The sequence below is a fragment of the Kryptolebias marmoratus genome, linkage group LG18 (assembly GCF_001649575.2).
Source record: "Kryptolebias marmoratus isolate JLee-2015 linkage group LG18, ASM164957v2, whole genome shotgun sequence".
NCBI lineage: Eukaryota > Metazoa > Chordata > Actinopteri > Cyprinodontiformes > Rivulidae > Kryptolebias > Kryptolebias marmoratus.
In genome coordinates, this window is record NC_051447.1 from 8,385,988 (window position 1) to 8,408,940 (window position 22,953).

General features: G+C 38.6%; 1 protein-coding gene across 21 annotated transcripts in view; it reads right to left on the bottom strand.

The window, feature by feature from the left end:
• The window catches only part of ppfia2 (PTPRF interacting protein alpha 2), a 132,982-nt gene that overhangs the window by 8,934 nt on the left and 101,095 nt on the right, over window positions 1-22,953 (bottom strand). For 14 of the 21 annotated variants that reach the window (XR_005234440.1, XR_003038955.2, XM_025004939.2 and 11 more), the window contains 19 exons: window positions 22,361-22,435; window positions 18,560-18,670; window positions 15,513-15,734; window positions 14,419-14,565; window positions 12,212-12,346; window positions 12,013-12,099; window positions 11,546-11,629; window positions 9,958-10,089; window positions 9,797-9,859; window positions 9,356-9,447; window positions 8,033-8,165; window positions 6,360-6,577; window positions 5,321-5,561; window positions 4,995-5,024; window positions 4,717-4,847; window positions 4,108-4,289; window positions 3,457-3,547; window positions 2,267-2,269; window positions 475-556 (listed from right to left, as the gene is read on the bottom strand). Coding sequence is in view for 19 of the 21 variants with exons in the window: in XM_025004939.2 (XP_024860707.1) it covers window positions 475-556; window positions 2,267-2,269; window positions 3,457-3,547; window positions 4,108-4,289; window positions 4,717-4,847; window positions 4,995-5,024; window positions 5,321-5,561; window positions 6,360-6,577; window positions 8,033-8,165; window positions 9,356-9,447; window positions 9,797-9,859; window positions 9,958-10,089; window positions 11,546-11,629; window positions 12,013-12,099; window positions 12,212-12,346; window positions 14,419-14,565; window positions 15,513-15,734; window positions 18,560-18,670; window positions 22,361-22,435 (2,259 nt within the window). In the remaining 2 variants the exon portion in view is untranslated. Of the gene's footprint in view, window positions 1-474; window positions 557-2,266; window positions 2,270-3,456; window positions 3,548-4,107; window positions 4,290-4,716; window positions 4,848-4,994; window positions 5,025-5,320; window positions 5,562-6,359; window positions 6,578-8,032; window positions 8,166-9,355; window positions 9,448-9,796; window positions 9,860-9,957; window positions 10,090-11,545; window positions 11,630-12,012; window positions 12,100-12,211; window positions 12,347-14,418; window positions 14,566-15,512; window positions 15,735-18,559; window positions 18,671-19,075; window positions 19,304-22,360; window positions 22,436-22,953 lie in introns of those variants that run through there. The other 7 variants (XM_025004936.2, XM_037981315.1, XM_017411540.3 and 4 more) reach the window with 4 other exon arrangements.

Here is a 22,953-nt window from a genome sequence, read left to right on the forward strand (position 1 = left end):
AGTTATTTTTTTTGCCATTTTCTAATCACAATCCTAAGTTTTACTGAACAATTTCATCCCCAAAAGAAGTCAACACACTGTTTAACAGGTTGTCCATTTTGCCATAACTACAATTGACTGGAGGGATTTAAAACTTATCTGTCAGCTCTAAAAAAATAAAAAAAAAGTGATGCTAGCACAAAATGCTGCCTGTCAGCAGCACAAAAATATACCTATCAGCCTTAATAATCCCATTTGAGTCTGTCCTTATCTGGTACTTAGTGATGGGGGGATTGGAGAGGTTGTGAACAGACTGATGGCTGTACATGCTCACTTTTTATGCACGCTTAAACTTTTTATTTTTATTTTCTTACAAATTATTGTAAATAAAAAAGCTTCTTAGGAACATAAGTAAAGCTCTGTAGAAGTGGTACGATTCACATTTGAGTGAATTTGCAACACAAAACGCTCTTTCCAGAAGGAATCATCATTTACCTCCAACCAGGCTACAACTGTGGGGCCGTCCCATTGGGCGAAGGGTAAACCTTTCCTCCTGGCCTCCTCCAAAAGTTCATGTCTGAGAACAGGGACAGAGGAGAACTGGTGTGAACACTTAAGATTTGTACTGTACGTCTTCAAAATAGATTTGATCAGTCTGGTGAACCTCTTTGAACACACTCACATCCTCACACACCCTTTCCCAAATCCCTGCAGAAACTGCTTTATTTTTGTGGGTGTGATCATTTTATCTCACAGTTCAGCTTGTATACCACAGATGTAAAAAGGGCAATGCTTCATCTCTTTCTGTACTAACACAGTGGAGCAGACCCAAAAGTTTACACACTCAAAGACACACACTATTATGCTGCCTGTAAAGTTTAATAGAGTAAATCGTCTGTTTTTGGGTCTAATTTATTTCTGAAAAACACTTAAAATTGCACACAATTCCTGAATTTGCTTTTGAGTAATTCAAAGCACAGAATAATCCATTTGGAGGATTGCGTTTCCTCTGTAGAGTCACACTTCTGAATGTGCTAAGAGTAAACACACACATCCACCTGCAGTAGCTGCTCAGTGAAGCTGGACACACTTCTAATCTAAGCATGATTACCCAACTCAACCCAGTTCAGCCACTCACACCTTATTCTGCTGATACCCAACCTTTTGCTCATGCAGTGTTTGAATCATGGAGTAGGTTATTTTAGGTACAACTTTTCTTCTGATTTTCTGGGTTGTGCTCCACGGTTTTCTTTAGCAGGTTGTGAAGTGTATCCTGAGAGAGCTGAGTCGGATTCTGTTTTGCCTCAATTGGAGCCGACCTAGTCAGCATGATGTAAATTGCACCTTATTGACGAGGAGCAGTGAATAGATCCTCTTAGTTTGTCATGCACCGAGTCTCGTACTGAATCCTCCCACACTGAGATACTGATAAACAGCCAAAAAGTGCCTTTCAAACACACATTCTTGCTCACACCCACACACACACAAAACTGTTTCTTTTCTGTTTTGTGAACACATTTCATAACAAAAAAAAAAAAAATTAACAACCCATTCCTTGAGTGCGTTGTCAAAGAAGTTGACAAGCCGAAGGAGTGGGCTTAGAAATAAACAGGATGTGCAGCACCTCAGCAATTGAAGGCCTTAGAACAGTGAAAGGGTACTTAAACACAGCATACATGGCAAAGAAAAGCCTACAAATGATAGAAGAAATGTGTTCATCCAATTACAACCAGGTACATTCACTGTCTTTATCTATTCAGCACATGGGGGAGATAGCTCATGTTTTAATGCATGGAGAAATACATCCACTGAACAAAGCTGGGGAAAGGGAAGTAAGGAAAAAAGTTATGACAAACCGTACAAACTAAAAGAACCTTTGACACTCCCATAACCAGATATTGCAGCTGGTTATTTCCCACAAAAATATAAAAAACACAGAAAAGGAGAGAAGACATTCTGGGTGTGAAATTTTGGCCCCGGATTTAGCGGCGGCACAATCTCTGTCCAGCCGTTGATGCAGCTGCTATCGAACTGTAAAAAGGGGGGGAAGAAACATCCTTATAATGGTAAATGAAAAAAAATAATAAACATAAAAAAACAAAGGAAGAAAGCAATGGCTTCATTAACAGCCATAAAGGATAGACAGACAGATTGATAGATAAGAGACGTCAGCTTTGGCACTGGTCTTTCAGGACATGGTGGACACACAGGAGAGATGGCAGACAGGGCAAAACGGCTGAGACAATGGTCATATCCAGGAGGTCAGTTAGACGTCCTCACAACTTACCCGCTTTGTAAGAGTCAGAGGATGATGAGAGGGAGAGGAAGGGTCAGAGAGGAAAGAGTCAGAGAGCAAAGAAGAGAGAAAGAGAGCGACGGGGAGACAAAAGTACACAAATGTTAAATGAGTTATTAAGCAGTTAACATTACAGGTCCAAACAAACACACATGCACACACCCACTCACACACATATATCTCACTATGGAGTACATTCATTGACAGGAGCATCTGTAGACCAGTGAAAGAAAATGTCATCTTCTACAATGCAGTCCTGACCACATCTCGTGCAGCAGAAGAAATGAAACAAGACCTCCACTTCCATGGCCTTACATTCAAATGCTCAGTTACATTCAGATACTTGTTACTTTTTGAAGGAAAATTTAAAAAAAAAAGAAACGCTATTTCTACAATGAGATCACAGCGGTTTTGATCGATCAAGATGCTGAAATGGAAATAGTGCAGGCAGCTTAATGGCATGCAGCGTGGAAGGAGGCGCCAAGATGCAAGGTGGTGGTGTGGCCTGAATCCTGGACACTGCTATGAAGAAGTCAGTGCAGTGGGAGGAAAACAGCACATTTGTCAACATACAACAAACACTTTATATTGACCAAACTACATGGGAGGCAAAGTTATTCATCATGGCAGGTCGATGAGCACTTCGAGCAAATGACAGTCATCATTTGGCACTGGGGCATGGCAAATGCACACACACACACACACACAAGCACACACGAACTGTACGTTGAGCAACACTTCTGCAGAAATCTGTTTTGTGATAGGGTTCCTTCTTTTCTGGAGGGCACCCAGTGTGAGGGTGTGTGAGTGTAGTCTACGAGCGGCGTGTTGGGAAAGCTGTCTATAGCTTCCAATTTGACAAAGCACCTCTGTGAGATTAATTGGCTTTTCAGGCAGGATCAATAGTCTGACTTTGGCTCCATGTCTGAATGCAGCGAGACTGATATCCGCTCCTGGACACTGATCCAGCTCCTGGTTTCTATTGATCCTGTTCTCAGCATGGGATTTAGTATTATATACAGTACAGAGGGAGAGTATAAAGTAAACACAATAGAAAGAGCCTATATCCATTGTCTGTGTTTCAAAGCTCAGAATGGATACTGTAATGTAGCAGTGAGTGTAAATTCAGCTGAAACGGCTGTTATTGCAACTTGTGAGGTGGTTCCTGGTTGAAAGCTTACTTCTTTTTCAATCTGCGATCTTTCTCAGCTTGAGTTCCCAACTTGCCAACCCCCATGTCCTGGCCCGACATATCTTGGTCCATCATTGTAGCTGATGACAAACAAGAAAGTGTTAGCAGTAAGGAAAACCAGAATTGGATTTAAAAAAATATATATATATATATGTACATAATAAAATGTTTTGAAAATTTAAAGTAATCCTTCATTTTTCTGTTAAGTCAAGAATTTGCACATGTATTGATGTACTTTCATTAGATTGAACAATTTCATTTCAGTAGCAAAAAAAAACAATTTATAATAAGATACTGCTTAGATGTTTAGTTTTAAAATCAAATACTGACTAGATCATATTGAATTATTTAAAATGTATAATGATTTTATTGCATTTTTAGCCTGTTAATGTTAATAATGTGAAGAAGCACTATGTTAATTAGCAGCCAAAATGCATATTCACACTTGGTTTTCCCAATAAAAAAACAATTTAAGATATAGGACGTTTAATTGACATCTAATAAAGATAATTTTTTCCCAAAACAATAAGTCTAAATTCTGAGTATTTGTGGTTTAATAGTAAAATATTTAGAAGGTTATTCGATGAAACAAAATGTTAATCATTTATAATATACCAACAATTTTCAAAGCAGCTCTCACCTTGTGGATCGACCATGACCTGTCTGTGTGCTAAATGGGCTAGTCGGCCCTTCTCCTTTTTGCCAAACAGTCGTCCGATGGAGGATTTGATTCCCTTTTTCTTCGGCTGCTTGTGGAGGGAGTCTTGGCTGCTGGCTACACTACTTAAAGCACTAGCTTCAGCCTCCAGTGAGGCCACGATCCTGATGACAGAAACAAACAGGCACTATAAAGAACAAAGAAACTTGTGCTGTGCCAGTGACTTTTAAACAGAACACTTTTTAAAATGATGCTTTTCTAACATATATTTACTGATTTTTCAAAAGCAATTTATGGCAGTTCTTCAAGTTTCATTGTATACACTATTAGTGATCGAAATATGCAGGAAATGTTTGAGGAGCTGAATATTATTTAGAGGAAAATGGAAAAAAAATCAAACTTACACAGTATTTATCCAAAACAAACTGGTAGAGCTAAGATGACCAGATAATCTAAAAACTAGTCTAAAACAACATTCAAAATCAGATGCAAAACACCAATTTAGCACAAAACTAACTTTCATCTTAAAGAGATTTTAGTAGTTTCAAAAGCAGAGCTGTTTACTTCTTGCATGTAAAAAAAGAAACATACCCTCGTGCATTGTTGTGCGAGGAGGCTGGCAGTGTGTGTGTCATTCGGACGGTGCGTGGCGTTGGAGGGGGGGATGTCTCACACTTAATGGTGGCCTTGTCCTCTCGGCCATCCTCGTCCACTGCTGCTATCTGAGGGACGAGGGCCAAAGGAGGCAACATTAATCAGTACCTTGAATATCAGTAAGTCAATGATTTGTTTATCAAGTCATTACAGCCACTATTAAACCAAATTTATGACATTATAGAAAAGATACAGTATGTGGATGGTGTGTGTACCTTTCTCCTGTGTTTCCTCAGATCACTGGGCTGCAGAGGGAAGAAAAAGATGATAACTGTCTTAACTACCATAAATCAGATAAGCCTATGGGGATTTAGCAAAAAGAAATTTCTCATTAATTGCCACAGGAGGGCACGACTGTCAGTGGATCTCTAAAATTTTGTTAAAATATCAAAAACAAAAGACATTGACCCACCTGGAGGGCACAGTTTAGTTTGTTCTACTTCCCTAACAGCTTAAAAAGGGTCATTCTGCAAATACAGGTCATTATTTAAGTTGATCTTGTGTGAGGATTGCACAGAGTGAGAGATTAATGACAACTTACCAGCGTCATCACCCCCATACGCTCCATGTCGCGGGCGGGGCTTCGAGGGTCCAGCTTTGGGGTGGAGTGCCCGCTGGGTGGAGAAGACGAGGCCAGCGAGGAGGCGGTGGCCGAGGCAGTGATGGAGGCGCCGTGGTGGTGCATTCGAGCCAGGTTGAGACCCTCCAGGCTAACGCTGGCCACCCGGTTCTCAATTTCCTCTGCTCGCAGCTCTGTCGACTCCTTCTCTTCCTGTATCAACCTGGGGGGAGAGGGGAAAGTTTTATTTATCAGCTTATTCTTCTTACTGTAATGCTTTGCAGTGCCAAACTTGAAACTGACTCGTAACAGACTCCATTTAACAGACTTTTGAAGTTATGTCTCTGTATTTTAAAAGATTCAGATAGCCATATCATTGCTTTGGAAATTTACTATTATGACCAGAGGTCTGAGAAGGTGGATTTCTACAGATTTGTTCAACTAAATCCTCTAAATACCTAAAGTGTGAGACAAACTAATTAAAGGCTAAAAGTAAGGGGATTCATTTTAACTCCATCCAGGATCTAATTCTGTAATTGGCTGGCAGCTGAACTCCTTGGATTCCTGATCACTATACGAACAGTCAGAGTTAAATGAAGTGTTTGTGAAAGAAATGCAGCTCTGTTTCTATTGGAGGTGATGCAAATTAGCCGAGAGACGAAGGCGCATCAACAGTCCTTGCTGCGCCTGGAGTTTTGAATACTTATTAGCACATGATAATTACAGCTGGAAGAAGCAAGAGGTAGCTTGCACTTCTCAAAACAGAGTGCATGCAACACTAGTTTTTGGATCACAGGTGGAAAACAAGCTACAGACAACAAATTCCTTCATATGACTTCAAAAAATGTTCTTGGTTTGTAGCAGAGGAGAAAAAAACAAGAATCAAATATTGCGTGTACTGTGAAGGAATATTTTATCTTCTTCGGCATGAATACAAGTTAACTACAATTAATAGTGTCATTTTTTCCCCTAAAATATAGGTTTCTGAATGTGATATTTTAAGAGCCCACAAAAATGATACCGAATCTCCTTGTTGATGGCGTCCAGCTGCTCCTGCAGCATCATGGCCAGAGTTTGTGCATCGGAGTGGCCGCTGGGGGAGAGCAGGTCCATGGAGCTGAACAACGTTTCCCTGTCGTCATCGTCAATGTCAGACATCTCCGTGTCGCTCTCAAAGTGGGGACCTCCCAGGACTCCTAACTGCTGAGAGCGCCACTCATGTTCCCCCAGTGATTTCGCCTACTCAGAGAAATAAAATCTTTGAATAGAAAACATTATAAGTTCTGAGTGGCATAATTGAAACTGTTAGAGAGCACTCCTTCTTGTGAAACCTTTTCTCGATGCCACTGTAATCCATCTGATCTGTCATGTAATGCAATTGTCAAGATTTTTAGTTTATTTAGCCACTAAAATTATGTTCTGCATTTCTCAGAGGGTGTACACACATTAGGCCAGTATCTACATTTAAATCTCTTTAGTTAATTATTATCATCACACACCAAAATTAGACTCATACAGTTTAAAAGCACATATATGTTTGGATTACTACCTTATTCAGTTCTGAAAGCAGATCTGAATTGTTATTTTGGCACATATTCTAACAACATTATCTACTGTACCACTGGAGATGTTTGTCTCACTGTTCAGTATACTGACATATAGAAAGTTATATTATTTGTGGAATCCAACACAGCAAGTGTCTAAAATAGTTTTGTTTTCAATTAAAAGCTGGCCAGGACCCTTCCATGCCTTTAAAAAGAAACTGATCTCAGTTCTGGCATCAACAAGAACAGTAAAAAGGTCAAGACCCAGAGTATACCAGATCTGATGTGTCTGAACTGTGCCCGTCTCGGGTCACCAAAATCTGTTTTTGCTACAATCCATTTTTGTCTAAATAAGACAGTGTTTAAACTTTTTTTTACTTCTTTTTATAATTCAATTCTTTGTGGTTAAAAAAAACACGATACATTTAGACTCTTCAGATAATTTTGATCATCTTTTTAAAAGCTATTTTAATACTAAAAGTATTTAATGTAAAAATATTCAAGTTTATTTACTCCTTTCTTAACCGGCTTAAATGAATGGGACCAGCAGAATAAATTTTAGTTGATTAACCTCTGGCCTGCATAATACTAAATGAATGCTAATTAAAAAACTATTCAGCATAATCTGAGGCTCCCACTCAACACAAGCACAGAGTTTAGCTTTAAACTAAATTAGCTTTTTCCACCAGACCAATCACCTGTTTTAACAATACGTAAAGCCTTTAACAATCACCTCAAACATATAAAGCAGATTAAATCGTTCAGTCATAACAGTAAAATATTTGATCATTAGAAATGAAGATCATTACTTTGCAGGGACTTTTTGAGCCAATTTATGGGGTTGATTTGTATTGTATTACAATAATTAATCCTTTTTTAGCTCTCCTTAAAAATAATCCATTTAAAAAGACAGGTTCTACTTTAAAGGTGATTCCTGAAGCTATTTGACTTTTGCATTAAAGTTTGATTCCTCTGGCTGGAGAATGGAGTGAGCTGATGCTTTGGTTTGCTGTGATGAGTAAATAACTGAGGCAAACAAGCCCCCATAAAAATTCCATTTATTCAAACTTCCTGAACCGACATTTTTTATTCTTAAAAAACAACAACAACCAGCTGCAGGTGAATTATTCTGCAGGCACTGAGTCCTCACCTTTGTTTCACGCAGGCCTATTCGACCTCTCCTCGGCCGGCGGATGACTTTGGCTGAGCGGTAATGGTCCGACTGGGTTTCAGCCAGAGATCCCAGAGAGAATCGAAGCTCGGCTGATGTGTCAAGATGAGACCTAAAACCCACACATTGTACAAGCTTCACTTAAAGTCACCTTCTCAGCACAGATACACTCAAACATCTGGATTCTTTTTTTTTTCCTCATTTTTATTTTAAGATGAACAACATCTGAACCTGTTTACATCTCCCTGAACAGAGAACTGCCTGAGCAGCCAGGCAGATTATGAAAAATGAGACAGCAAAAATTATTAGCCAAGCAAAACTTACGTCAAGCATAACCAACAGTCATGGTTGTGTGGTGTAATGTGAAAACAGCTGGTTATGCATGCCTCTATGCTTGTATAGTCTATGAATGACACTAGGGACTGCTGCTATTAACACAAGAGATATATGCACAAAAATGGAAGCCAGAACTATCAGATTAGACACCAAGATATCAGTGACCAAAATGTTTCCAACAATATTTTAGCACAGCAAATCAGAGCGATAAAACACAGGCAAAAATGCTCTTATGAGAATTTTACTGATTCCTTTTGTCCTTTCTTTTTTCCACTCGCATCTGAAAGTACACTCTATTTGTGTTTAGCCTTTCATTTCATAAAGGGGCTTGAGTTTGTTCTGCGATAAGAAATCAAAACAAGTAATGCATCTGTAAAAACTTCAAAACCACAAACCACATTTACCAAGCAGGCAGCTTTGATCAGTCCCGTTTAAACACTGAGCTATCCTGATTTTCATCCACATTTTAATCACAAATACCAAACAATTGAGCTCAATCTTCTTTTGTCTGAGAAGAACCAGCCTGGAGAGATTCTTCACCAACAGATTCATTGTTCTAATAAATTCTGTAAACAAAGCATTAAACCCGGTTAACTCTTCAAATAATAAATGCTGTAACAAATTTTTATTTTTTTACTACCCAGGCAGCGTTATATTTAGTTTTTATGGTCGTCTTGTAGGAATAAATAGATACTAAAGCTAGACTGAATAAAACTAACACTTTTTTAAATATTTCCCATAGCAGCTGTAACTAGACATGAGCAATCATAGATTAGTCTATATTTAGTAGTCGTGTATATAGGACAGCAGTTAGAGGGACAGTGAAATAGTGATGCACTTGTTCCTTTTCAACAAATTCACTGGAACAAATGTGTATAGCAACATAGCTGGTTTTAGTTTGGAATATTAACAAGTGATTAGGGCACACACGGATTTATTGTGGACTCAAACACACAGCCAGCCTACCGTGAAAGAGTGGGTTCTGTGAGGGAGCCTGCCCTCAATCTAAACTGGTCGAGCTCCGATCTCAGCTTCTCAATCTCCTCTGCCAGCTGCGACTGGATAAAACAATTTGACAGCAAAGTTAATAGGTTTGTCTGTGATATTATATGCTCTGGGAATGATCACACCAGTATATCAAACTGTGACAGTGCTTTAAAAAAAAAAAACCCAAGAAGGCTGAATCTTCACAGGGTTTTTTAATTTTTATTGTCTTTAATGCCGAGAATGAAAACTTACAGCAGAAGCATATACATATTTAACAGTACGTTTATAAAATCTGAAACTGATGCTACCAGCCACATGATTTCTACAGTAAAAAGTATGTTTTTTTTCAGGCTACCTTATGTAAAATGGAGGAAGCTTTAGAATGAAAGAGCTAATTGTCTCTCAATCTGTGCAACCTACTTTTTCTTGGAGTGACTCTTCGTACTGCTTTCTGTAGCCTTCTGAGTCCTGAATTAACATATTCTGCAAAGAGAGAAAGAAAAGGCAGAGTTCAGAAGATCCTCCAGACAATCAATCAACAGAGCCGATAAGTTCCCGAGTGCACAGCAATCATCTGCAACCTTCTCTTCTAGAGCTGCCATCCTCTCCTTCAGGTGGAGCTGAAGACGCTCGTTGGACTCCGTCAAGAGTCTGTCCACTGTGTCCGAGAGTCGCTTATTGTGCTCTTCATTCATCTTTTCTCTTTGTCGAGCCTGGAGGAAGATAAGAATAATAAAAAAGCTACTTAAAATCAAGGCAGCAAATCCAGTAGAATGTTTCTGTGATGCTACTGCTTACCATAAAGTATTAAAACACACAGTACAGTAATCTAGCTTAGATTTCTTATGGTGAAAGCTTTAAAATCGATCGTTTTGACACTTTCCTCTTTTTGTTCGTTCTTTTCTCGGACAACAATCTGTCATGCACTGTCATCAACATTGACCAATCAGAAGCCTCGGCACAAAAATGAGAGCTCTTGTCCGATTAGTGGGGGTGTTACAACAACGACGCATGCTTTCTCAAAGATAGCTGTGCTCAGGTAGGAATAAAAATCACCATTTATTGTGAATAAATTTATTTGAAGAGATATGCAGATCAAGATAACACAGGGACTCTTCTAGGCAAACGTTTGTAAAATATTTTTGGTCAATAAACCATAAGTAGCCAGTAAAAATGCAGCTAAATGAAGGTTTCATATGGCAATTTTCATTGGTTACCAGCTACTTTTGGACCCCCTGGTGATTTTGCAGTTTGCTTTCTTCCATTTTGTGCAGTTTTATTTTTCCTTCATCTGTAATTTTTGCCATTCAGGAGCCCTGCCTGTGAATCAGTTTATTGTGCATTAAATATGGTTACCTCCAACCAGTTGAATTCAGTGTGAAAATTAGTAATCAAAAACATATTTAAAAAGGTCACAAAAACAAAACAAAAAAAACCCCCCACAATTTTGAAATTTTAAACAAAACAAACAAGATGTTGACCTTTAAAAAGGTCTGTGTTTCTGTTGAAATATAAACAATCACAAATCAAATTTACAACAGTAGATAACAAGAAAACAGTCCTGTGTAATGATGTATCAAAATATCATCATAGCAATATCAATGTGCACAATATCAGTATTGTAATAAATCATAGACTCACTGACAGCATGCCAGTTATATATTTGATAACTCAATAGACCACTGCCCTAAATGGCCACATGATCGTAGCTGAAATGCTGAAGACCATTTTACAATCTTACAATTTCAAGTTTTCTTTATACCAAACAGCCCAGGTTTCGACTATTTGTTTACATTATACATTTCCTTTATATGCTGGCTAAATTACCATCATTAGTTTCTGTTTTTTAGGTTTTTCTTGCCTCCAAATATGAAGAGTAAGAAGTCTTAACTTTTAACTGGCTGTCTGACATCCTCAGCAACATATGACGATGGAACAAAGACAGTGTGAAGATGCTTATATAATCGAAAATGAACAGAACATGACTTGTGAACCCTTTACAAATCATTCTATCTGCAGTGTGTGAGCAACTCATTTGGTCAAGCTTCACTGGTGATAAATCAGAAAAAAAAAAGTGCCATCAGTTGTTGTCACATCAAACTGTCAGGCTCAGGCAGCGCTGGCTGCCTGCTCAACGTTGCCTGGCACAACTCCTCCGCAGTGACTCACCCTGAGCAGTTCCTGGTTTTTCTCCTCCAGCTGGCATTCCAAGTGCCTCATTCTCTCCTCAATGCTCCCGTGACGCTCTTCCGCCTACAGATGGGTTATAGCATAGACAGGAGGAAAAAAAAGGCCACATTGATGCGCCTGTTTGACAGCCAAAGCGGCAACAGGAAAGCAGTACCAATGGCACAAGCAAAGCCTCTATCCCAAAGATCTATTGTTTTAAAGCAGAAATGGAAGAAAAGCTAGACAGGGAGAAGGATGGTCTCTGACGGACAGAATGAGAGAGGAAGAGAGCTTCTCCGGCATGGCAAAGTATGAGCTCCCAGCCAAAAGTGCCATGCAGCTGTCCTGTAGTGGTAGAACAGCCAGAGCAGAACCCCAGTAACCCACTCCACTAGACAGTCAGAAAAATCATGTGAAATCTGTTCTTTACAGAAGTTAGCAGTAGCTGTGATGCCCTGTGAGACTACCTTCCTAAGAATGGAGTTCATGTCTTGGAGTTTAGCTTCCATAATAAAGTGATAATCATCAGGGGAGGAAGCGGAGCTGGAGTCAGACTACACGGCCAGGGAAGAGGAGAGGGACATGTTGAAATGTCAGGGCATGACATCACACGCGCACACACAAACGTACATACAGAAACATCTGGAGACGGGTGTGTGCGTCTACCTTGGTGAGGGCTGCTATCCTCTGGGCCAGTTCTGCTTCGACCTCAGGAAGCGTCTCAGCCTTCCTCATGGTCTGCTGGAGCTTCTGCTCTGCGAGCTCCAGCCTCTCCTGCAGCTGCCTGTTCTTCTCCTCCATCTGCACACAAGCAGCAGCACCATTACTCATTTCAGTTCAAGTTAGTGTTAGGCTAATACAAGACGTCATTTAAAACTCAAAATTTAGGCCTTGCAACAAAGGACATGTCAGATATATTTTATACATTTTATTTATTTTTTTAGTTTGCAATAAAAAAGCTATATTTTTATTACATGAATATTAAAACTTATGACCGTCGATGACAAATTCTAACAGTAATTTGCAAATGACATTTTCTGCACGGTAAAACATTTACAAAATTTGAAATTTGCGTCACCTTTTGAACAAAAAGCAGATTACGACAGAAAATGTCCCCTTTAAATGTCATCCTCTTCCCTCCTTTCTCATTAATGTCAGCGTTTTATTGGTTGTTAGAAAGAATAGCAGATAGTCATCTTCTGTTGGAGGACTAGCTGCTGAAGGATCTGGCAGACTGCCTCAACTTCTCTTCAAAACAGCACCAGAATGGAGCCAGAATAGCAGCAGCTCCACATGAGCCAACACTGACAATAGCAACTTCTCAGCAGATAACTGATATCTGCCATGATTAGGCATTTGAATACAGCACTTATTAGGTCAAACTAAGTATCCAATGACACTGCTGCTGTGGGACTTATATTTCCCTGTTGTGTGTTAAGACTCGTCGCTCTGCTTTTTTTTTGAGCTCTGATCAGTTTGAAGACTTCTTGTTTTGGGACCAGCTTGGCTGTCTTTACTTTTAGTAACAGATGCTCTGATCCCATAAGCATCAAGCCTGGCAGTTCAAGATGCAGCAGTTAGTGGGCCGAGGCCATGTTGTTTTCTGTGTCAGTGAGCTTTTCTGTCTGAAGTCGCACTGTGATCCCAGTGGGGTTTGAGATGACACTGGGGAAACGTGTTTGTTTTTGTATGTGATTTCCTCCCCAGGTGCCCTTCAGCCTATATTTTTGGACATTTTGCTTGGTATTTCTTCTCATGCCTTCATCTTTCTGTACCCTTAGCCAAGTTTTTGTTCCCTGAACACCTCATCTTCAAACATCAGAGGGCATTCCAAAGTTCAGCTGCTGGCAAGATGACAAATAAACTCACTGCACAGTGTGTGAAGAAGTGTGTGTGTGTGTAGGGTAGCAGAAGCCCAAATCCAAACACTTTAAGGTTATTTCATTCTCGTATGCAAAACATAATAGCATAGGACATTACAAAAAACTAAATAAAAACTGCCTGAGCAAAACAAACAGAAAAATCAATAAGTACAAGAATTACAGAAAATCCAATTTTTTCAAATATTAGAAGATTCCTTACAAGTATATTATATATAAATTATTGCAGTATTGAATTTGTTTTTATAGAGCAAAAAAAATCTTATAAAAATAAGCAAAGATGGCAGCAAAATCTAAAAATGTAAGCAAAACACCAAGTGCATTCAAACCAAATGAAAAAATATGATTTTTAATTTCACACACAAACTACAATATAGAAGAACAAAAACTTGTGTGCCATCTCAAATATTCAATTTCTGTTGTGTGAAACTGGTCTTGGTTTGTTTCTTCCATCGGATGTGTTGTTCTCCACAGGGTCACTGTATATTTCTGTTTCTAACGTATTATACAGCATTCTTACTGTAGTTTTAATATGTAAAAGGTCCAAACCAATAGAAAAACTTTAAAGTAAAATCTAGTGAAGTGAAACAGTTTCAGTGTCTTCTTTATTACAAATTCTTGTATTAATAGTTTTGTATTCTTCTGAGCCCAGCTGGTGCTTCAGCATCTGTGACTGAAAATGATAATAAACCTCTATGGACAGGAAATTTATGGAATTAACTGAAATGAATCTCAGTTATATGTATCATCATTTTATCAAATTACGAACCCTATGGGAAATAATTGAGCCATGTGAATTTGCTCAAAATAAACATTTAGGTAAAAACATCTGACACAATGTGAAGAGGTCGTTTCTCAGTCCTTCCACAAGCAGCAGCAATCAAGTAGGAGTGTTGGAAAAATTGCCTTGAGTGATCCATTTCAGCTGCCACCTGGACTCAAAGCTCAAACGTAGTCATAAATCTCACAAATCCTCGTCGGAGTTTTACCGACCTGTCTGAGGAAAGCTTCTTTATTGGCCAACTCGTTCTCCAGTTTGTCGTTTATGTCGTGTACGGACGTGGCCTCTCTCTGGGCGCTCAGGTAGCGTTTCTCCAGCGTGACAATCCGTTCCTCCATGTCCTCCTTCTGGCACATGACCTGTATGCAAACAGACAAAACAGTAAACCACACAAAAGCTCAAATCTGGCTGCTACTAAAATCTATTTTAGAATATCATTAACTGCAGCTTCATTGGAAGTTTTCTGTGCAAAGGTCAGATAATGTTCAAACAGGTATTACATTTAGAATGTGAATGCAAACCACAACTTCTAATTGACAAAGTGAAACTTCAACTCTAAAAGCCACTCCACACATACAACTGCACTGTCACCCATGTACAAAGCTTCATAAAGGCACAAAGACACAGCTGTGCACTTATCTTCCACTGCTGCCACATTTCCCTTCATTGTACCATTATCACAAAATCTACCGGAGTTCATTTCCTGCATGTAGAATTACCGTAGACAAAAAAAAAAAAAAAAAAATCCCTTACAAGCACACATTGTTACAAAAATCACACACAAAAAATGGTTCTTTTGAAAGAACTGAATCAAATTGCTGCTCTCAGGTGAGCCAGTGCAGGTTAATAACACACTGACCTCCCAGAAAGGCCATGATAAATGTGTCTGCTTACATTGTTAGCAATCAATAGTAATTTCAGCCAAGGGGTATCAGCCTATATAAAAAGGCAGAGGCTATGGCTTCATCAAGTAACAAATAGGACTAAATGATTGTCTTCTTATTTTTTAATCAACATACAGAATCATTTTGGAGTTTAGCTGCAGATGTAGGGCATAGTAAAGGATTTTTACTACTTTCATACATGGAGTAACTGTTCTTTTTTTTATTTATTTTTTTTAGAAATTTCACATATGTGAGAAATGCACGTGTTCAAAGACGTATGCAATACAAGGCTTTCTAAGGCACTGCGAGACTTCTTTGATGTTTTCTTTGCAGTCGTTTTTCCACTTAAAATGTGCATGCTTTTTTCTGTCATATACATGTAGGGTGTGTGTGTGTGTGTGCGCGCGTGTGTATGCCGTTACTTCTTTGATGTCCCTCTGGTACTTGTTGTTCATCTCCTCCGACTTGATGAAGTCCTTGCGGGCGGTCTCCAGCTCCTGTTCCACCTCAGACACCCGGGAGGAGAGCGACGACATGCGCTCCTTCATCTGGGCCAGCTCGTAGTTCTGCTTCTCCAGGAGGTCCTGCAGCTCCACCACCTGACTCGCCTCACGGGCCGACTCGAGAGAGCCGTTGGACAGACGCTGGAGGAGAGAGGATTACATTAAAACCGTACTTAGTTTTTGTAAGGCAAAGATTTTTTTTTTTTCGGAAGATATCCCATTAACAATTCCTAATAAATCAGGGACCACAGACAGAAAATGATTCAACTCTACGGTTGACAATATTTTCTTACCAGCGCCCCTTAAAATCTGGTGCAAGTGGATTCGTTTTATGGTTTTCCTCCCCCATTTCATTCAGTTTCAGTTATTTAGCCTTTTTGTGCAAATTTACAAAGTAAACACTAACTGCAGTTTTTCTTCCTGCAGCACAAGTGTTTAATCCATCACTGGTTTTCAATCACCACACATCATTTGCATAATGCCTCCTTAGAGGCTGGTTTGGCCCAACTTAACCAGAAAAATGAGATGACATCTTTGCTTGTACAATATTTGGATGGGCCACATTAAGGCCTGTTGTTGTAAACTAAGATAAAATGATCTGCTGTGGGTCCTTTAATATCAGAAATGTAAATTTTACACTTTTTTGCTTAAGCCCAATAAAATATTCTGCAAAAACAATGGATTCTTTACCACTTTGTGACTGCACTGAGCAAAGTCCAATTACTGTAGATTAAATCTAGTAATGAGTTAGTTGGCTTTCAAGATGCTATTAAAAAAAAAAAAAGGTAAAAGTTCCATCCTTGCACACATACATGTTGAGATGTGGGGGTACATGTCTTAAAGGAAATAAAAAAATATTTTAAAAAAACTTAAGCTGTAAATGATTTGAGTGTTAAATAAATTCAGAAGCAATTTTCTGATTTCCTGCCCTGACTTTTTGTAAAGTAATAAACAGTTTTTAATCTAAGATGACGTTTGACTTTTTTGTTACACAACTAATAAATTCAAACATCTTAGCATTTTGGCTCCTCGTTTTGCTTTGATTTTGGATGGTAACACAGGCTGAGAATTTGACAGAGAATCACTTTAGGCACCATTGGAGAAATTGCTTTGACACTTGCATTAGTAATCTGATTAGGTTTTGCAGGGTTTTTGCTCTGCAGATCCCCTGAGCTCTGCATGAGGTAGATTAATGAAAGCAAAAAAATATATATAAATAAATAAATAAGCGTACACATGATTCTAAGTCATACCGGAAACTATCATCAGTGCACAGAAATTAAGCCTGAATGCAGATTTTATTCACCGTTCTTGATGCTCAAGTCTAAATACCAAAGAGGGAGACTACAGAATCTATCAGGAGCAGCTGTCCATTCACAGCCATCCATCTGTGAAGACAAACCTTTAGTCCCTCTGTCTCATGTCTGTGACCAATGATTCAAATAAACAGGAAATGGAACCAAATAAAATCAGACCTCTAATTTTAATACCAGCATGCTGCTTTACTGCTAAACACATCCATTTGGCCAGAAACCAGAATCTTTTTTGAACTTGGAAGAATTATTATTATTATTTTAAGCCTTTAGACATTGCTCACAGTGATATTCATAGACTAAACAAAAAGGTACAAAGTTATAAGTTCATCCACAGTTGGAAAAAATGCAATTCATGTTGACATCTCAACCACTAAAATGCTTAGTTTAAATATAAAAAAGGGATACTTTTGATAGATCCAGTTATCTAATAAAGTGTGAAATTTGTTGGCAAAATTCTTCTAGTGGAAAGCCAAGTCTCACCAAAAACCACGCAACAGGAAATTACCAACATTTCTTCAAAATGCAGTCGCGGGATATGGTAAGAAAATGAAATGGCAAGGTCTCACTAGGCTGTTGTTTTTCTGCATGACACAATCCATAAAACTTACACCCAACTGTAACACTACTGAGTAACCTAACTGGAAATAATTTGTGAGAAAGTGAGGTACTTAAGTGAGAAATCAGAGTTGAGAGCAAATTTTTAATGACTACCTGATGGAAACTAGAGAAGACAAAGCAAATGGCTTCTGACATTCACCTTTTTGGACTCCTTCCACTCTCCCTGACCTCTTTCTACCTGTCATATTAATGCCAACATCCAACACGATCACGCATCTCCTAAATCAGGTGGACAGGCTGTCACTCTCCACTAATGGTAGCTGCTGTCACACCTGACTGTGGTGATGTGGAATAACTAACCCTCTCCATCACTGCAAGGTTAGAAGTTTTCCTTCACCATTTCCCATGAGAACCTGTAGGAGAAAGGTACACACATCCAAGCTCAAGCATGCAGAAAACAACCTGGCCTGCATTATCATTCCTTTCTTTTATCTCCACAAAACACAGCAGATGATAGCGGTCTTCTCATTACCTCCTGCCTCAGCAGGCACGCTCTTCATCGCTTTACTCCCAACATCCTTAACCCCAAGCTGCAGCCTGCGGCAGACCAGCCAAATGATGGCCTCTCCATCGATCTATCCAGGTATCCTTTGCAGCTGTCTTTATGTAAATATTTTCCAGCATCTGATTTGAGGTTTTGGGCTCTGATGCTCCTGATATATAACAGCATCAGTGTGATCAATGGAAGGATGATGAAATTACACCTGTCTGTATACTGATAAACACAGGGGACTTTTCATCCAGCCGAGGACACACACTGCTAAATATATAAAAGATATATTAAAACTTATTTTGACTGTAATATAGAAATACTATGATTTTGAAACCAACCTGTGTGAAGCAACTCTAGTCTAGAATATATTGTACATTTTTTTTGTTTTTTCCTCTTGCATAAAAATCTTAAAAAAAAAAAAAAATTGGAGTTCAAAGTATCTCATTTTCTAAATGCTCATTTCAAATAATTGCTTCATGTTTGGAACCTTAATTTTTATTTTAAACCACGTTTTCCTCACGTTTCGTTGTGAAGCTCACCTTGCCGTGGACCTTTTGTTGAGCCTCGCTGCCATCCAGGAGGTCCTCTCCTCCTTCTCCAGATGCAACTTTTCTCTGAAGGTGAGCATTCTGCTCCCGTAAGGCAACAATCTGTAAAACAGCAAAGAGAGATTATAGATGAAATATGTATATATTTTTAAATACAAACCGGTAAAAATTATTCAACCTGAATGAAGTTCATTATTCCCAGCACTACTTAATTGTAGTATTTGACTGCAGAAGAATTCTTTAAACACTGTTTTAGTCAACACGAAGCTAGAAACAACTCTAATAAAGCCACTGTAATGATCTTTTAACAGACTTTATGCTCCATTTCACCACCTATGACCTGCAATAATAATTGGGTTATTCCAACACAAACACCATGTGATTACTGCTCCTCATTTCATAGAAAGAAAATAAAAAACAAAGCTAGAGTGTAGCTGTTTGGTTTTTTTAGAAGCAAAAGCACTACAAGAAAAAACTAAACTATGTATTACACTTTAAAATACGAACCTAACACACAGGAAGAGAAGTCCATTTTGATGCAGGTAAAACATTTAAAATTACTCTTTCTTTGAATCCACCAAAAACTAAAATACTTCATCAAAAGTGAAAAATAAGCATTTTAAAAATCAGATTTAGGGCTTTCAAAGCTGCACTCAAGTAAAAATAGTGCAGTGCAACTGAAATAAGAAAAAAACTTTAAAAATTAGGGGAAATAAACCCCAAACAGCGACCTAGGGAACAGTCTTCCAGACAGACCTGCTGAGTCTGGTCCTGGAGGGAGGAGTTGAGTCGTTACTAACATTCACCTCACCTGGACAGACTGCATCATTAGCACCTGTTTCTGCACTGAAGTCTGGTTGGCTTTGGGGGATTTTTGGTGCATTTTTCTCATCGAGAAGGAAGCTGCAACTAAGTGGTCCACACAATGTTGAAAAACCTTGAAAAGTTGATTTTGATGAGAAATTCAAATCTAAGCACACCCAGAAATGACAAACTACAGCCAGCATGCTAGTGTTGAAAACAATTTGGGTGGTATTTTGCCCCATTTTTTTTTTCATTAAAAAATGATTATCTGCTTGTATTTCTTGCCCTGTCTCAACATCAGTAATATACTTACAGTAATAGTCACCAGCAGCTACAAAAAGCTTAAATTGTTTTACTCTAATCCTCTCACCAGCAAAGAAGCAGCTCTCAGAAACAATCCATGTGGCGTGCTGTTAGTATGATTTATTGCATTAAGCTGGATCTCCTCTTAGTTCTCAGTAGCTCTGGCAGGGCTTTAATCTCTTTATTTTTTCTTTTGAAAACAGTTTTTTGATGCACTAATATCTGTTTTTACATGTAGTGAAAATCAGCACAGTTTCTGTCACTACAGAGATGTGCTACTGAGTCGTGTTCTGTGCAGAGAAGTTAAAGAGGTTTTGTTTTACTCCTTGACAACTATTTGTTGTCAGTAAAACAAAGAAGACAATCAATAAAGGAGCGCTGTTCCCAGGTGACTTTGATAAGAAGTAGGTTAAAATCAGAGCTTTACATGCTTTCACTGATTCAAAAGTGCGAACAAGGATGAAGAGCAGCTTCTTTTCTGCAGGCATAGTGAGGATCAGCACTACAGCGTGTTTATTCATTAGTTTTAACAAGGGTAGAGTCATGTCTCTGTATGCTTCCTATACAACTATTCTGAGATTGTCTGTAAATTTTCCAGCTGGGAGATCAAAAACGAGCACCACCCCTGACATAAAAGCACAACAAATAATGAATGGAGTGCTACACATGCATCTCCGGCTCTGAAATTACAGAAAGGAGAAGTTTGCCAGATGCAAAATGAACACCGTGCCCATTATTTTCCTTTTTGATCTTGTTGATCCACCTCTCATCAAAGGCAAAAAGCAAATGATGGGGATTTTCATTACACTGCATCATGTTGTCTTTCTGTGTTGGATTGAGAAAAATGTCTGAGGTAATGAGAGAAAGGAGAAAGTGGACAAGTTTGATTTATCTGAATTACATTTGGAAAATGTGCTTACACCGAAACAACACTTTCTTTCCCCATAAAACCTCCATTTAATCAAGCAAAAAGGATGTTTTTGTGCTTTCCTGTAGTAATTTTAGAAATATTTCAAAATTATTACAGCAGAAATTATTCTGATCTTATCCTTCAATATAACAGCCAATTTCTTAAAAAGTACAGAATATTAACTGCAAGCAAAAGATATAGATAGAAAACTTAAATAAATACAAGTTTGTCCCTCTCTGCTGTGCTTCAGCCCTGGCTCTAAAGCCTCTCCCTGCACAGGAGATCATCAGTGACCTGTCAAACAAACCTGATCTTTCACTGGTTTTCTCTTACCAGTACCAATACTGTCAGATCACAGTAACCTTTTCAGAAAACATACACAAATATTACTAATATTCAAAAACAGAAATTTGCTCTAAAATCATCATCCAATGCTGATCTCTGAATACAGTTTTTATTTTTTGATTTAAACTATTTATCTGTGGACATATTCTAATACAGCCACTATTATAGTTTGTTCAATAGCAGAAAATTACAACCCCTGCAGTCATCAGCGTGTGGCTCCTTAAACACCTGTGACTGAACGAGGTCAAAGGCTGCTGATTTCATCAGGCACGGCGATGTTGTGAAAATGCCTGCAGGGAAATGGGACTCATACAAGACTTCCATCCAAAATCAATTACCAGTTTGCTTGCTCACACTTCCCTGGAGCCTCTGAAGTGAGACATTTCTATTCAGCAATGCCAGCCCAACCGTTCGTCTGCCGCCTCAAGGTCCAATCACTCATCTGTCCACAGCTGATGAGTGTGTTGTTAACCATATTTAAGAAAGGGACTCACAGTCGTATTGAACCGCCTTTCTAACCTTGTCTATGTGATGTAAGAGTTACTCATAGGGCTACATCCTCCAAGAAGCAGTTTCTTCCAAAGGTTGTCGAGAAAAAACAGTGAACAACCTAAAAAAACACATCCAGAATCCTATCCAGACATATTACACTTTGTTTGGTAAGTCTTACTCTTTATGCTTCACATTCTTGTCTCCATACCTTGTCAGCTTTGACCCAAGGCTCCCTTTCACCCTCATTAACACACACCAACGCAACCTGCTTCCTATTTGACACCTTTATTTCTGTTCCTGGCCTCTTTTTGCTCTTTTGCATTCCTCCTTCCGTCCATTCCCTGTCAGTACATGCATCTCTACAGACAACTCCAAACCTTCCCCCTTTGTCGCTTTCCTCTCCTTGTCTTCTTTTCACTGACTCTTTCTTTTAGGTCTAAGTGGCATATAGATACGTATGTCTGACAGGTGGAGAAGAGCCAGCCTAAAGGTTTTTCTCAGCTGGAAGAGAACCATCTGCTACACCTGATTCTTCTCCACAATGAAATCTCCCCCCCCTCCAAAAAAAAAAAAAAATTAAATTTAACATGCTGCATAAAAAAAACAAAGATTAAATAAAAAAATGTTTTCAATCATATCTTCATTTGACAATTCTATAAAAATACCATAAATGTTAAAATGGAGACATTTATGTTGCAATGAAAAAAGCTTTAAAAATGCTCACTTTGAATTCAGTATCAGTAACAATTATAGAAAAAAGTTACATCATTTTCTCTTTTAACAAAACTAGTGTTAATGAATAGTTATAGTTTTGAGGCAAAGGTGATCTCATTCTTGCCTAATATGGGATGTGTGGGGCTTTTATGGTCATATTTCGGTCTTTGATGATGTGGCAAATGTTTTCATGGAGTGACAGATCTGGACTTAATTTTTGTTACCTCCTGATTGGCTGCTGTGAGCTCCTCCTCCAAGGCAGACACCCTCTCCAGTGATACTCGTAGCCGCTCCCTTACCTGAAAATAATAAAAACAAATTGTTCACCTTGAAGGATCAAACTGGCTGCTGTTTGAGTTTCAATATAAACTGCCAAGGTCTAGCCTTACAATATTGCCTTAATGTGGTTTCAAAGCAGCACTTTGAGGCCATTATTGCTTTTAAAATACAGGTTGTTAACAAGAGGTTCCCTTTGTCTCTTCCTCTTTTACCTGAAGAGTGTTTTATAGATGTGAAGGTCTCAGAAGTCTAAGCTGACCCTAAAAGTTTAAACAGATCCAAATTGGCAGCTGAAGACAGATTTCATTCCTTTGAACATCATGTTATTGAACAGACTTATAAATGAGGGTTTTTAGAGGTGGGATGAATAGATAAGAAGGAAAGTGGTTGTATCCGGAAAGTGGGTTAAATCACAACGCTCACATAAGTTGGTGCAACTGTTAAAGTAATAATAAAATGCAATCATACAAAGTAGTTACCTATAAGTATATTTCATTATGTTGTATAGATCCAGATTTTTGCAATGCTTAACCATCCT